This window comes from Diorhabda sublineata, chromosome 9 (assembly GCF_026230105.1).
Source record: "Diorhabda sublineata isolate icDioSubl1.1 chromosome 9, icDioSubl1.1, whole genome shotgun sequence".
In the NCBI taxonomy this organism is placed as follows: domain Eukaryota; kingdom Metazoa; phylum Arthropoda; class Insecta; order Coleoptera; family Chrysomelidae; genus Diorhabda; species Diorhabda sublineata.
In genome coordinates, this window is record NC_079482.1 from 7,535,923 (window position 1) to 7,553,617 (window position 17,695).

The 17,695-nt window shown below is 32.7% G+C and overlaps 1 protein-coding gene across 2 annotated transcripts in view; it reads left to right on the forward strand.

The window, feature by feature from the left end:
- The window catches only part of LOC130448593 (uncharacterized), a 108,475-nt gene extending 94,889 nt beyond the window's left edge, over window positions 1-13,586 (forward strand). For both annotated transcript variants that reach the window (XM_056786016.1, XM_056786015.1), the window contains exon 7: window positions 8,633-13,586. In XM_056786016.1, the coding sequence (XP_056641994.1) occupies window positions 8,633-11,767 (3,135 nt within the window). In that variant the 3' untranslated portion in view covers window positions 11,768-13,586. The remainder of the gene's footprint in view (window positions 1-8,632) is intronic.
- The last annotated feature ends 4,109 nt before the right edge of the window (window positions 13,587-17,695 follow it).

Sequence of the window (17,695 nt, forward strand, 5' to 3'; positions counted from 1 at the left end):
AACAGTGTCGTAAGATTATCATCCTTTGTGCCAACAGTAGATGTTCTAGATGAGCATAATAAAAAGGTATATTACCAAATTTGGCTTAGGAATAAAACTATTACACCTACTGATTGGGGATGGATTAGAAATGAAGGCTCATTGGAACCCATTAGAATGCAGAATAGCCCTGCATCACAGGAACTTTTCCAAATGATATTTTGCTATTACAAAAAAGGATGTGGTACATCACGTAGCTGCCGTTGGGCTGTTTTCAGTGGTGGATTTACAGATTGGTCACCTCTAGGCTATTAATCTTCTGCCGGCTCACTGACCTCTAAAATTCGATACTTTAGTTCACAATTATACATATTACATTTCCTATTAAAAAAATCTCAACTTTATAATTTGAAAACTAAGAGTAATAATTCTTCATTATTTTCACAGCAAAAAACTATTAAAACAAATTGTTTTAAAAGAAAAGTTGTACCATGTATGCTACTTTAGTAAGGTACAGTATGAATATGAAAAAAGCTTATACAACCAGAAACGTTGATACATATTTTTTATTACACTGACAGTTTACCAACAAAATCATTAATTATATTGTTGTACGAAAACTTGTTCATTAGCTCTGACTCTATAAAAGAGCCAAGACTTTGAACATTTCTTAGCTTTAAATCGATAGTAAATAATTTTTTGATTATTTTCAATCAAGAAAAGCTTCTCTCTCCTGAACAATTTTAAGCTTGTGTACACAGAGCAATACAAAGTGAAGAGTGAACGAACGGTAGCTTTGAACTAATTTGGTTTCTAGATAATTAGGGTACAATTTTTCCAAAAAACTTTTCTGTTAGAATCCATGGTAACAACTCAATTTTGTAAGAAATTACTATTTCAAGTTGAATCCTTTATAGGACTCTGCCGTTTCGCCAACGCGGATATGAAACGACTAGAAACGTCTTAATTCTAAAGTAATCATTAATTCCAATATCTTCATTGGAGGTTTCATTAAATCTTCTAATTTGTTGTATTTTTTCGTTTCTCTAGTGTATTCTTTCTGTACGCCTAATTCCACCTCCATTTCTTCGAAAAACTTGAAGATCTCTGTTCTTAAAAGTCATCTTCTTAGTGTGAATAATACATTTTTTAAAATTTTGTGAATGGAAATTGCTGGACAAAATTTGCAGTCTCATGAAATCTGCCGCCCTAGGCTACAGTCTACTCAGCCTGCTGGTAAATCTACCACTAGCTGTTTTGCAACTCAACCTTCGGTGATTGTGCTAGTCAAAATTCCCAGAATTGTGCGCCAATGATGGATTTCGAAGAGGGAAAGAACGAAAATAGTGACGACGATGATGAAAATTTTAAAAAAAGTGTATTAAGAATTCTTCCCTGTCATATAAAGTGAAATAATAATATAAAATTAACAATATAATTTTCCTTTTAAAAATGTTTCCCCTTAATAGATAATTTTTAAGGGACGTATAAGTATAACATTGTATAAATCTTGTAGACTTTTTTAATATATTTTTTATATATTTTTATTTTTTATAAAGGATGATTTATAGGGGTTGAAAATTTTAAATACATAATATTCAACGTAAAGAGGTCAAAAAAAGATAATTCGAAATAAATAAATCGAATAATTTTATAAACACGTCTGTAAATATTTTTTTCAATTCCTTCCAAAATAGGGGATGATTTATACGGGTTGAAAATTATAAAAAGAAAATACACAAAAGACAAAGTCAAAACAGATAAAAATATGCCCATTTAAAGTAAATAAATCATCAAAATGAATTAGTATAATATATAAATAAAAATATAAATAATATAATTATTTTTTTCCAATTTCTTTCGAAATAAAGGATGATTTATAATGGTTGAACATTTGGGATGCAAAATATTTGAGTTGAACACAAACAAAAGAGTCAATTTAATATGACTAAGCTACTACAAAGTAATTAAATAGTATTTTTCAATTTCATATTAACCAGGGGGCTTTATGAGGGATGAAATACAACAAGCAGTGTTGAAAAATTTTAATACTATATTAAAGTATTGAACAACTTTTAATCAAACTTCAAAAATATTTTTCTACTCATTAAATGCTTCTACTTTGCTATTATTGCTATTATACTATGCTAATTTTATTGGTTTTTTGCAATAAGAGATAGTTTTCACCACCTGAGAGTAATAAGCACATATCGGCATAGTGTAAATTTTGAAAATGAGGGTAAGTCAAGCTAAACTCCAAATTTTCATGCAAATTGATGCAGGTTCATGGAAATCGAAGATAATACCTCATTTTTACCTTAGTACCCTGGACTATGACGACGAGTATCAACTTTCTCGTATTTTTACTATCGCATAATAAATATTTATCCCATATGAATTGTTGAAATTCATGAAATGCATTGAAAATACATTCTTACTTCTAATTGCTAACCATAATCTCAAGTATTCTGTAAAATTACAAAATTCGAGGTGTGTTTATTATTTACGTTGCAAAAATTTCACTTAGCAGGAAGCATTATGGTTTTGTAAATAGTGTTTTGTACACATTTTGAATTTTTAATCACTAATCATTAATTCTCATGCAATTTCTTGAAACTTGGATCTGAATGTTTGCAGGTATTTATATTTAAATTATTGCAGATTTCTATTTTATCAACTAAAGAAAATAAATTTCCATAATCAGTCTCATTTAGAATTGTTTGCCAGTTTCACATTATAGCCCCGGGGTTTTTGTCGACAGTAATTGGTCATCGAAGCCATTACTTAGATTTTTGAATTTTTCTTTTCATAGTTAATATAAAATTTGAATTGAATTCCTCTAAAGTACTGCCATTGGCATTTATCTCAAAATTGATTAATGACTGGAAGAATTTCTAAAACCCTCTTTCGGAAGGGCTCTCATCTGATGTATTGTATATTTTCAATGTCAGAAACTGTTTAAACATTTTATTAATAGAATTTTTAGAGCTAGATGTCGCTGGGTGCTAAATCTGGTTATAAAGATGGATGTGGATAGGTAGAGAGATTTTTGGCGACCAAAAGTACGCGAGTCAATTGTGTTTTGTGACATGAGCGTATTGTCAAGACAATTTGGAAGCTGTTGGCCCATTTTTCAAGTTTCTTTGTTGGAAACCGTTCCTACATCTTATTTATACATAAGAAAATATAAGTTCGGCCACTTTTGGCATTGTTTTAAAAATGGCGCTAAAATATGGAACGAACATATTTCAGAACAAGTCATAAGTGACATCAATTCACGATATCATTACTATTAGCCAGGGTATTGGTGTATATTTCGGTATATAAGCTAGAAAAATTGATCTTCATTATATAAGAAGTATTTGCAAGACTGAAACTTGTAATCACAATATTATGCGAAAGACTTACACTACTCACTTCAACTATCCCGATACAAAGTATCAAAAGGATGAGACTCAGTTCACATAATAAACTAAACGCACTGTGTCGGCGAAGGTGTTTTTTGGTAAACCCAGTTTGGGTTTGTACAGTCTTAGACACAACGTCGGTTGCTGACATAAAAACTAGGATTGTTTCTACATTTTCACCGTACCACATCGGTTTAATCTCAATTGCGAGATTCTCAGATTCTCCTGGTGTTTGTTAAGAGCGTTGTGTGTGTTTGGTATGACTGCATAAACGAGAAGGATAGAGTTCGCTCTTCGATCGACTACCACGATGCCAGGTCTATTATTCGTCACCTGTCTATCGGTGATAATGGACCTATAGTAGTAGAGTCTGAAATTGTTACTTTCGAGCACCTTCTGCGACTGATACTTGTAATACGGTGTATACGTATTGAGAAGACCGCACTTGTTGGTCAGTTTCTGGTGGATGATGTTGCACACTTGATTATGTCGGTGCAGATAATGAGTATTAGGTCCCACACTACAAGCAGATGTTATGTTTTGAATGGTATCCGATGTTTGTTGGGTGTACGGATCCTCAATAACATTTTTATTGTAGTTATTAGTGCTAATAATGATTAGCTATCATAAAGTGTTCGGTCTCTGGAAAGACAGTACCGCTAGTAAGCCATCTGTTTGAAGTTCCGTTGAGGTCGTGATTATGTCTACCGTTATTATTATTATTATTATTATTATTATTATTATTATTTTATTATTATTATTATTATTATTATTATTATTATTATTATTATAATTTCTATAAGTAATTATCAAGAGAAGGGTGGGTTATTCGTTCATTGGTGTAGGAATCCGATTCCGTGGTCTCAATCTGCCTAATCCACGCAACGAATCACCCCTTTTATTCTTGGTTGATTCCAAGACCTCAATCTGCCTACTCCTTGGAATGGAATAATACACTCACTGGTGGTCTTGAGCTAACTGAGGAGCTAGTCGCTTTGTAATACACATATACCACATAGTGATGTGTGATCTAAGTTTATAGTTATGTACTATACATAGTTTGTTTGATGGTAAATACGTGATCTTGTACACTTCTATCTTTGCCAAATCCGCTTTGTGCATCATTTAATGAATTTTCTTCTTTTGTACTCAATTTGTTATCTCTGATTTTCTCGTAAAGTTTCACCTATGTACACAGTAATGCTATTCCTCTATAGTTGCTTGTTATCTCCTGACTTATAAGTAGGTGATAATAATGTTATTTCCCAGTCTTTTGGTATATCCCAGGATAATAGGCAGTTGGCTGATGGCGTGCCACGCATGCCTATTCTCCCGGAGTACTAGCTAAATGCCGGACAATAGATTATTCTATTCTATTTTTAATCATTTGATTGTTTTATAAAATAGTTTCTGGTTTCCTTTGCTGTCTCTTTCCAGTTTGATACCGAAGTCTGTCCAACTCGCTATCTTCGATTCAGCTACCACATATTTCACTTTTTTCTCTGCTGTTTGTATTTTTCATAGTTTCCTATTGGTCTGCTTGCAAGATATCGTTTCCATATGCTTTTTTTCTTCCTTATTTCTTACTTTATTTGGTTCGTCCATTTTCTGTTGATAGTTGTTTCACGGACTAACCCCTTCAGAGGCTCGGGGCCCCTTCGAGGCCCCCCCAGCTTCAAAAAAAATGTGTAGTTTTACAAGCTTTTTATTCAGTATGTTTATTTCGTTAAAATCTGGCAAGTGAAATTGGTTTTAAATTATTTAGGCTGAATGAACATATATACCTACAATATAGAATGGAAACTCCCCTCACATGATGCCACCGAGATGCAATTGGTCAAAAAGTATTGAAGTATAAGCTATATACAGGGTACCGATTCACTGAAGTCCCATTTTACTATAAATTGAAGGATTTCTTGGGGTCTCTATTCGGCAGCAAATTCCTTACTCGTATCGGTGGCTTTTACATATCTGCGGTACCTTTGTATTTCTTGGAAAACTTGCTCCTTGTCAAATTCACCATAAGTTTGTATTTGATTGTCAAATGCTAGATCCAGAGCGTCATCTGAAGCTTCTAGCATAAACTCTGTTTCAATAATTTGGAAAATATTATCGATTTGTTTCATGGCCCCATATCGTGACGAAAATTCTTGTATAAATCGGTATATGCATTCATACATTGCTCGACGTATTTCTTCTTGAATTGATAATCCAGTATCATCAGCTGATTCACCCGGCATTGTTCTTTTTATCTTCCTTCTTCCTCGTTTCTCGATGTTGATGTCCAGAGTCATTTTTTGGAGACTGCAAATATAATGTTGAACTAAATTTACTTTCCCATGTATAGAAAGCCAGAATTGTATATAGGTTAGAAAGATGAAATCACTAACAGCCGGCAGGAGCAAGCCTGCTCTTGATCTTGTATCTAGAATTGCTTTTGTTGGATCTTAGAAATGTTCCAATTTACACACAATTGTCTCTATGTTTTCTTTTACAACTTTTACTGACTCGTAATGAGCACTCCAGCAAGTATTTGATAAACGTTTTAAATTTTTTCAAGTTTTCTCTTTCAGTAAATGCCATCTCTATGTATCTGACGAAAAGAAAGAATATAATTTCTCTAGAGATTTAACAGCTGCATCTCAGGTTGACGAGCACAGTGCATTGTCGCGCAGAATTTTTATTTTCTGGGTGACAATGAATTGTTATGGACAAGCATATCGTTTATCATCAGGCGAGCGATTTGTTCGTCTCGTCATCTATTCTCATAAAAAAAAGACTTCTAAACTTTTTTGTCGTGTTTTTATCTAAGGGGAAACCACACGTAGGCATAATTTTGGTTTCTTTTTATTGCACTACAATTGAAGACGTGTAGTTCATCTTGAGAAGGTGTGAGAGGTGATGAGACATTATAGCGCATTTGATCGTCTTCAAAAGTGCGCTACTTGTGGGCCCTTCATTTATTTTAAAACTTCGATGGTCTTAGCACATTTTTAAGTCTTATTTAGGATTTGATCAGAGGAACACGGAGGCATTTGGGGCCGCCCGGGGCGGGCCGCCTCTTCCGCGCCCCTGTTAGTCCGCCACTGATTCTACGTACTTGTTTTGCTGCTTCGCTTATCGCTACTTATATTCCACATTCCACAGTCTTCCGAAACGTTTTTTAGTTGTTTAATTCGTGTATTCTCTGTAACTGTATGTGCGTATCGTTCTTCTACTTCTTTCTCTTCAAATTTATATGTCCAAAATTAACTTTTCTACAATTATATATTCTACTTTTTTTCATGTTCCCTTACCGTAGACACTAAAAGAAAATGATCACTACCAGTCTCAGTCACGTTTGAAGAAAAATAGTTAATATTTAAAAGGCCTGCATGTGGTTTTAGTATAAATTGGCGCCATCTAGGCGTGTAAACTATAACTACTAATACGACTCAAAATACCCGCAAATTAAAATGGTGCGAAACTTAAATTTATTCAACCTTCAAATAAGTAAAACATCTTAAGGACGAAATACGAAGATTATAAAATTGGAAATATTTTAGTTCTAATGATGATATGAAAAAAATGTAGAAGCACTTATTATCTTACTTGATTGAAATTTAGACAAATCACACATATGTAATGTTTTTGACATGAACAGAATCATAATAGTCCGAGAGCCAGTTACAGATTTTCATGCCCAATTTCCTCCCAAGTGAAAATTTGTAAAATATAATAGGACTGTCATAAATCTTCCCTGTTCCTCGATGGCTCTGACATTTGAACAAAACACTCGGTAAAAGCTTTTGACATGAGGGTGAATGGGGCGCTTTTGCCTTTTCTAAAAAATGCAGGGTTGAAATCATATCCTGTAAATGCATGGAATGCCGGAAGTGCTGCACTTAAACTCGGTCCCAAAGTTTTATAAAGTTGAGTGCCATTCATGAATTTAATATGTTTTCCAACGCCAACTTCCATAAAAACGTTAACATCGTTTAAAACATGAGCCATATTAACTAACATTGTAACCAATACGTATCGTTAAGTTTCCTTGTAAATCGATTTAGCAAGCGTGAAAAATCATTTTTGTGTACAGTTTCTACAACGTTTCCATTAACGACAATGTATCTATAACAAACATCCATATTCACAAAAATAGTTTTGTTGCTTATATATGGTGCCATATAATCTTGCTCCCAATTTTTAATAATGAACTGACTAAGAGCTTCCTTGAAATAAATATTTTTCAGTTCAATTGAAAACTCTTTTTTTCGTACTTGATCAGGACTATCGATACGGGAGTTAACTTACTCAATACCTCGAAGTTTGTGCTCGGTATATTTGATCGAAGGAAATATGTACCAATCAAAAGCAATGACGATTATCTTAGCCATGTTTGCACAAATTATCTGTAAAAGTTTTTTTGAAATATTCCCAAAGCTAAAAGGCACGTCTTTCATTTGATGTAACATGAAATATCCATCGTATATGATAACATGTATAACTAATTTATAAAAAAATTGAGAATAACTAGAGAAAATTGATTTCCTCCCGGGTGAAAATTTATAAGAGAATAGGTGATATAGTCTTGTAAATAATAAAAAAAATCAGCTAGCTGTAAATCAAGTCCTCAGCTGATAAGATTCGGTACGTGATAGGTGCTGCTACGTTTCACATTTCAAGTTACCAGCCGCCGAACTTTCCACTGAGATACAACAAGCTGACATTAATTTTCATTCACAGTAACACATAAACTATCACTAGATTAATTTTAAGTTGAGAGGAAATCATTGAAAATATAAATTATTTTTACATATTCGAGCGGCCAGCTTCGCTATTAGATAAAGTATTGTTCGAGAAATTTTAGAATGGGAGGAAATGACTCAAAAAACTTTTTTTCTTCGTGCGTGGGAGGCTGCCGCAGCCTGCCCCACTACCAGAGCCGCAGCTGACGATCGCGAAGCTTCATAACACAAATTCCTATTGCATTTTACGAATTTTCACACGGGAGGAAATTCGTGATGAAAATTTGTCACTGTCGGACCATAATCATCAATATAAAATATAAAATTATCTAGATGCTGTTTTTGTTAACTTTTTTCCAATTTATGCCAGCAGACCCACTAAACGTTTGGAAATCTCTAAATGATTTACTTCAATTTTATAATGTATCAATACACTCTCTTACTGAATGTTCATATTTGCTTTTCATGTATCCTAACTCAATAATACAACTAATAATCTGTTTTTTTTTTAATTTCTAGGTGGATAAAAGTAGCAAAAAGAAAATCAACGATAGCGGTTCACTGGATTCGAACTATTCAAGTTTGAAAAAGTCCATAAGTAACATGACAACGCTGGAAAGAAAAGAGTCCCATTCCCCAAACATAAATCTACCAACTAAGAAACAAATAAATAACTTAAATCCTGAACATCTTAAAGTCCAACTGGAGCAACGAATGGAAATGAAAGATCCCATAGAACAAGAAACCCAGAAAACAGAAGCGAAATTTCCCAAATTTGGTATAAGAGTTTTACCAAATGAACGTCAAATAAGTCCAAAAAGCGTCGAGCAAAACGAAAACAATATTAACATAGAAAAAAATTTAGAATGTAAACCGATGAGTATAGATGAAGTTGATAACACTAAACAACCGCCACCAGTTAAGAAACGAGAGAAAAAAATAGAAAGAAATGAAAATTTCGAGAGGAACAGTATGAATAATTCTGGAATAAGAAGAGATAAAGAAGGAATACCTTTAGAGCTTCCAGAACACATGTTAAATGCAGCTAGCGCTGCCATGAACAATAGAAAATCAATAAATAGAGAATTATTCAATGAAAACGATCAAAGGAAGAAAAAAGGTAAAGCGCCTTTAGTACCAGAAGACATAAAAGTAACAAATTATGATGACATACAACCTGCCACAGATGATGATAATTTAAAAGATGTCGACATTGAAGAAGCAAATACAAGTCCATCAATTTCAAATAAAGAAACTAAATGTTACAACTCCGATTCCGACGCAGAAACAGATAACAATTCTTCCGTAAACACAATAGAACTAAACTCCAGTGATATTACAATTCATCAAACGGAAGAAGAAGAAAAACTGAAAAATAGAAAAACCGCTAGTACTGGCGATTTAAGTAAAATCAAACATTCTAAATGTTCTAATAATACCGGTACATTAGAAAGAGCTCAAAGTCTTGACATAACCGATTCTACTGTACCTATTAGAAACAGAATATCTGAAGATTTGATGAAATCGGACGAAGATCTTTTTAGAAGCGAAATACTTAGTAGAGAACCTCGTTTATCGTTAATTCTAGATGGTCTGAATACTTTCCAGAGAAATAGATTAAAAAAATCTACAGAATGGGGAAATCTCGAAGATGCAATTTTGAAATTAGATCAAGAAGATGAAAAATTCCAAAACAGTTTCAACGATACAGAAAATAGCGAATACCATGCAGTTGTTAATAAAATAAATGAAATAAAAAGAGAATCTGAAACCCCGAATAATTTAAAACAAATAAAGAATGAAATATGGCCAGATAATGGTGGATTCAAAGAAAATACTAACAATATAATTACCATAGAGACTATGACAGATGACATAGCGGAAAATAAAGATGCAGAAACGGAAAGCAGTACTTATGATCAACCTCTACAAAAAAATATTGCAATAAATAACAGAATCTATGAACCATTCGAATCTACAACCAACAAACTAAATGATATTCTTAATAATACCGCAATACCGGAATTGAATAAACGACAAAGGTTACCAGATGTTTCCGCCACACCCCCCGATCCAATTTCCGACGTAATAGATGAATGGGATAGTTCATTTCCCGATAATATCACAAACACTTCACCTCCTCATTCTCTCGAAACCGAGGATATCACACCGTTGAAATATTCACCAGTACCGAAACCAGAAGAAGTTCTATCGAAAATTCCACTTCTGAATTCGATGGTGAAAAATCAAAAAGAGGAGGCGTTGAAACAATCTGTGTTGAATTCGAACATCACCGACGAAACTAAAACCGTTGTGAGTTTGAATGCTTTACCAGTGGAATCTAACCTAAAAGAAGTTACTCGTAATTTTTTGTATACAGAACAACTTAATAATGAAGGAGAGAACATCTACTGTCCTAAAGCGGACGATGTTAACGTTTCAGATGATATTAAAGTTTCAAGACATTCTTACGAAAGTTTGGAAAGACAGAGTCCAAAATATGATAATAAACCAACGGATGCCATAAGACATGTTAGTAATATTAATGTTACCAACAGTGCTAATGGTGATTCAGAATTGCATAGTTTGGAACTAAGTATTAATGAATCTCAAGATATGTATACCACTGCTGTGGATTATAATGATAGTAAAGTAATATTAAATACTCCAGATCTAATTAAAAACGTAACTTTAACTGAAGCTATCAATACTTTAAATGATGAGGTAACTTTCACAAATAATAATCCATCAAGTCCTTCACATTATGCTGATTCTGTTAGTGACGATGGTAAAAATCAAAATGCATCTCATACTTATGTCACGGAAATTAAAGTAACACCAAATAATTATAAGAAAGGTAATGTATCGGAAATAGAAATAACATCCGATGAACCCGATGAATCCGTTGAGGAAACTCGAAATTTAGATAAGGAATTCGAAAATTATGTAAAAAATTTCGAAGCTAAATTGGAACATTTTGAAAGTAACATCCACCAATTTGATAGTAACATCCACCAATTTGATAGTAACCTCCAAGAGTTTATAAAAGAAGAACCAGTGGATGTTAAATTAGAAGAAAAAGTAGATGAAAATGAATTACAAAAAATACGAAAAATAGCTGAACAGCAACTTAAAAAATTACCAGAAATGAAATTCACGACATCCAGTTACGAGCCGTCTAAAATACCAGAAAAACGACAGTCACAAGTCGAACTACTGAAATCCAACTTTGAAAAATCTTCAGCGAAACCTCCCAAACCCGAACTTCCATCCAAATCTCGTATACCGATAGCGACAACAAAAACTCCTCCAACTTCTCCGGAACGACGAGATTCCAGAAATCTCGAAAATGAAAATGATAAAGCCATTTTAGAATTAATGTCGTCTTCTATAACTTCAACTCCATTCGCAACAAAAATCAAACCACCCAATAAAAACGTCACTGTAACATCTATAAGAACCAGTTCGAAAATACCTTCCGGTTTACCTACTTTGGGAGGTACCAGGACGCCCAGAAAAATAGAGCTAAATGATGAAAATGTCGTACAAGTGTCGACTAACGGGAATGTCGAAAGCAGCTTTAAGCAATGGGTGTTTAATCCGTCCAATGTAACTAATGTTACGGTTACTCAAAATAAAGATGACAGAAAGTGATATTCACTTTCAATATTTAGTTTTATTCCATACATTCAGTACATTGGAGTGGAAGTGATTGTTAATTATATGTCTGCTTAAACAATATTTCATAATAGTTACAGGTGATTCCATCTCCTTCCATATATTATATAAGTACCAAATTCCTTAAAATCTGTTCTTCTGTTTCTCACCTCTTCTGGGCATTTAAGCTGGGTTTACACTATATAGCTATACAGCTCTACTATAAATAAATTTGATGCCATTCTGTGTAGTAGAGCCACATATAGCTTGGGAGAAACCGGAGTCTTCAGTTTCCAACCAGATGCAGGAGAAGAAGGTAGTTCTTGCAGCAGCCGCATCTACTGTAATATTTTCAACACCACTGGCACTACGGAGAGAGCCTTGGCTTCGTCCACCACATTCCTCCAGTTATCATGGTCCAACGCTCGGCGTCTACACTCCCTCATACCTAGCTCCCGAAGATCCTCTTCGACATCAAAATTTGCTATATAGCCGTGCTACATAGTGTAAACCTTGCTTAACTCTGTACACTTTTAATTAGTCTCCCCTTTTTTTAACAAGGATGATGGATTTTTTTCTTCATATGTCTCCCTTCTTCATAAGGGTCCTAATTTCATAGTTTATTAGTGCTTGGTATTTGTTTTCTTGTATCTTTTTGGGCTCCAACATTTTTATTTTTTTCATTCCCATATTTCTGTGTAAGTTATTACTACTGGTGTCATTATTGTGTTGTAACTTTTTTTCTTTTTTTTGCTAATGTTTCTATCTTTTAGTAAAGTTTAGTAGTTTCAGTATATTTATTATCCTTTCTTATTTCCACTGTCCACCAACAATTTTTTTTATTTTTACCCCTTATTCAATAATTAGTATTTATTTAATCATGTTTAGTTTTTTTATATGCTTCTTTGCTTAGTTCTTTTAGGATTTTTCTGGAGTTCCCTATTCACAATTTTTCTTAGTATCGATTAATAGAATTACATTATTCAGAAAAATATGTTTTTAAAAACAAGACAATACCATAATTAATTGATAATATATAATTATGAATATATTTCAAAAAAATATGGAAATAAAGATTGTTTAAAAACAAAGGAATAAGAAATATGTGAAGAGCTGAGAAAAAACCATCAAACGACAATTTATTGAACGATAAAAAATTATTATAGTTCTTCCAATATCAATTGCAGATTATAAAAACTTAATAAAAACCCTTGCCGACAATTTTGTTTCATCTCCCATAGGCGTAGATAGCTCATTTTCTAAATTTTTTATTTTTATTTATTTTCATAAATACTTTAAAAAAATATGTATATTTTATGATATCATTAGTATTAATGAGATAAAATGAAAATCTAAATAAAGTTTTGATTTATTTAGTGTTGAGTTTATTTGGTAATATTTAGTAAATTGTCAATGAAACCATCAAATAAAAACAAGAAAATAGTAGATAGTTTATATAGACTAACATTTTAATCTGTTTTAACCTATTACAATCATTTTTAAATAATTTTAAGAACTTTTAAATCTTCTTGCTCTAGTATCTTATGTACAGTAAAATGAAAACTTCCACTTCAATGTCGTAGATATATTTTCAAAGAAAAAAGTTTAATGCTCAATTAAGATTACCTAACTTTTCATTTAATATCTTTAGGCGATTTTAATTATACTAATATTAAAAAAAATGTTGGATATTTTGTACATACATTTAGTAAATATATATTTTTTATAAAGTTATTGTTGAACTTTCTACAAATTTTAAAGGTGGATATTGTATTGTAAATATTTTTTTAAGCCAACAAATATAATTTTATCTATATGTACTTTCTTTTATTTCACAACCTACATTTTTTTAAACTCTCAGAGTAGTCTAATAGGCAATAAGGGTTTGATATGAATAGTGAACGACTTGTAAAAAATTACTCCAGCCAGTAACCTCTTTTAAATCTCAATCTAAGTATTATAATATGAAAACTCATCACTCAGATCGGATGGCAACAGGCGTTTCAACCTCCACATTTCACTATTTAACTGATTGGCTATCACATTAGAATTAGCTAACACTTTTTCACTTTGGCACTAAAACATTTTAAGGCTTCTTGGACGAATTACAGGGAGATACACAAAACATACCCTGTCCATAAACATAATTAAAAAATGAGTAATATTAGTTGTAGAGACTTCTTTTGTACATATAAAATAAGTTTTATCCTGTATAGTCCATCGTTTTGTTGTACCTTGTCTTTGAATATTTCTTAACTGTAATTAATGAATTCTTCCGTTACATTATTTAAATTTTCTTCATTACACTCAAATGTTACTATTTCACCCATCTTCTTCAATGTCTTTAACTACTCTTTGTTATTCTTCAAACTGTTTTTCAATTTTGATATTTTGACTGTCATTCCAATGAACTTGATACCCTTAACCTTTGCCTAGGTGTTAAATTGTTCTTACTGGTCCCTACAGTGGAAAAAACCGATTTTTGTTTGTAACAAAGTAGTCTGAAAATTAACTTGGAAACTCTAATGATTCTTATATATGTAAATTCTCAGATGTTGGCATGAACACACGGATTAACATTTTGATGCATGATAATATCACTGTGTACTAGGTCTGCACTTACAGCATATGAATGTTCTTGGTTTTCAATACAGTCATTAACTTTGTCGTAACTGGGAACTTTGGAAAACCTTTCTACTTCAAATGTTTTCTATTGAAATTTGTTAGATCACACAAGCCATAATTTGATTTGGAGCATTGTATTTTACAAAATTCTTCCTATTTAGAACACACATCAGAAAAGCGTTTGGAAAATTCTTAGAAGAAAAAAAAAAGAAAATTCTTAGAGTAGTAAATAAAAGAGACAAAGTCGGCTATTTTGGATAACCATTTTCTGACTCATTGCTTGATCGCTGTTGAAAAGTTGAAAAAAATTTGCTTTGAAAATTACTTTCCATTGGTAAGTCGCATTATTATAATAATAATGATCTACAGATGTGAATATAGGTTATCTTAAAAATTTTAAAAAATACATCATAGTTTTTTCTTTAACTAAATTCTTACTAGACAAGGGCGTATCATTTCTATTTTTTAGTTTATAAACAAATATATGAAGTTTCATTTTAACACATCATTATTATTAAGAGAGCTTCCAACTCACATATCATTTTATAATATACTTTTTACTTACAATATTTTCTATCCTGAGAAGCCAAGAGATAAATGTTGTGGATAAGGACTGAAGGAGCTGAACTCCTGGGAAAACAGTTTCTTATGTTCCAAACACTTTACAGAAGATGCATTTAATAGGTCCTTCTCTCTTATTCTTAGATGGTTTTTAAATACCATTTTTTTGTGTTCAGTATATTTTTTCAGAAAATGTCAAAGCAAATTTGATCTGACTACCATTCTGCATTTCAGTTTCAGCTATTCCTGGACCTTCAGACTCTCAACATTTTTTTACTCTCTAAAGACACTCCTCGTAAAAGAGATTTTAAAAGGCGCATTCACAAGTTGGAAATGCAAAATAAAATAAAGACACTCAAATTACGGAAATTACACCAAACTGTATGGAGACAACAAAGAGTCAAATTATTAAAAAATATAACAACAGAACTAAAGACAAAAATTTGATTGTCGAGGAAGATGAAAACATTTTTTTGGAAAATTTTGGAAATAGTAAAGAAATTGCTCAGAGACTATTTAGGAAAACTGTGCCAAAAACTTATTCACCACAGTCGAGATCTTTTGCAATCACTTTACATTTTTTTTTCTCCCCACGCATATGATTATATGAGAAATAAATTTGAAAATTGTTTCCTTCACCCTAAGTCTTTATCTAAGTCAGGGGTCTGCAAACTTTCCAGCCTTAGGGCCATACTGATTACTCCAGTAAGTTCCGAGGACCAAAACCATATTATCATTGTTGCCGGTGGTAAAAAGTGAAATAGACCACTGATGAAAAAAAAGAGTCCGAAAAAGTACACAACGTTTAAAAAAGGCTGCAAATCGAACTAAAGTCCGCAAAACCTCAATACTGCATATTATTAATTTTCCTGTCATTATCTGTAATTCCTAGATTAGTCGTAAAGTACGAGCCATGAGGAGTAAAGTGACACGACATCTGGTGGACACAAGCGGAAATAGGTAGTACCTTTTATCGTTAACAGATGGCGCTAATAGCACGTACAGAATAATCTCGTTGGTTCAAGAAAGTTCTGGTGTCTTTCACTCAATTCTAGATGGCAGTAATTGGAATATATGAGAAGGCTAGTGGCGCAACCACAAGTCAGTTCCTATGACACTGTTGTGTAATAAAATAGTGCGTACCTCCTTAAAACTTGTTTGTGCGTGTTTGAGTTTAAGACATCTTTGTAACAGTATTTTGATTTGAATTGTTGCTTTTGTGTGTGATATAGTAGTATGGAAAAGATGCGAAAAATTGATAGTGAATGAAAATTCAAAGATCAGTGGAACATTCAGTATTTCGTAATTGAGTTCAGTAACAAGGCGCTATGTTTGATTTGAAATGAAAGCATAGCTGTTCTCAAAGAATATAACATTAAACGTCATTATGAAACAAAACATTTTCAAAATTACTCAAAATATACAGGAAGTTTGCGGACAGAAAAATTCGAAGCTATAAAGCGCGGATTGAAATCGCAGCAATCTTCATTTATAAAACTGAACAAGAGGCTGCAACTCGTGCCAGCTCTCATGTGGCTCTTGAAATTGCAAAACGTGGAAAACCATTCACCGGTGGAGAAATGATCAAAGAATGCATAATTGCAGTAGCCGAAGAAATGTGCCCTGAAAAGGTAAATTTATTTAAAACTGTCAGTATGTCAGCAAACACTGTGGCTCGAAGGGTAGAAAACTTCGCTGAAAATATATCCTCTCAACTGTTCGACAAAAATGGACATGTTGAGTGGTATTCTTTGACCTTGGATGAGTCAGATACTACTCAGGTTTTGATTTATATTCGAGGGATAGATAAAAGCTATGAAGTGCATGAAGAACTTCTTGATATGTAAAGTATTCATGGTACAACTACAGATATTTTTAAAGGAGTTGAAATGGCCATTAATCAAAAGAACCTTCGATGGAAAAACTTGAAATGTATTATAACTGATGAAGGCAAAAACTTGAGTGGGAAAGGTAAAGGTAAAGGAGTGGTCGTTCTTGTGTCAAAGGCTGCAGAAAATGACGGTGGTTCAAAACCATTAGCCTTACATTGTATCATTCATCAACAGTCTTTGTGCGGGAAATGTTTGGATATGTCTGAAGTACCCAAACCAGTCATATCAACTGTTAATTTTATTAGATCTTTTGGGCTGAATCACCGACAATTTATTGAAGAGATTGGAAAAAATGACTTACCTTATCATACTGCCGTACGTTGGCTTAGTTGTGGGAAAGTCCTTCAGCGCTTTTTTGAACTTCGAATAGTTATCGAAAGCATCGCCCTCTTACTGAATTACAAAACAACGCATGGCTGTGGAAGTTAGCATTCTATGTTGATTTGACAAAACATGTGAACGAACTGAATTTGAAATTGTAAGGAGAAAACCAGCATGTCGCAAAATCTTGAGTAGCTTTATCAACTGATTTCAGTTTTTTTGTTCTGTGAATGATCCACAGCAACCCCTTTCGTGACTACTCCATAAATGGAAAATTTATTTACTCTAGTTAATTCAGCATTTCTTATTATACAATCATAATAAGAAATGCTGAATATTTTGATTTTTTAACATTTGAATATATGTATTTAAATTATCTTGCTATATCTGTATATCTAAATCTTTATTAAAAAATTCATACCTGTCTTTATTCACACTACACTGTGCAATTTCATGTTTACGATTCAACGTTGTCATCGGTAAACAGTGAAGATGATGAGTCCACGAGGACTGACGGTTTGTTAGA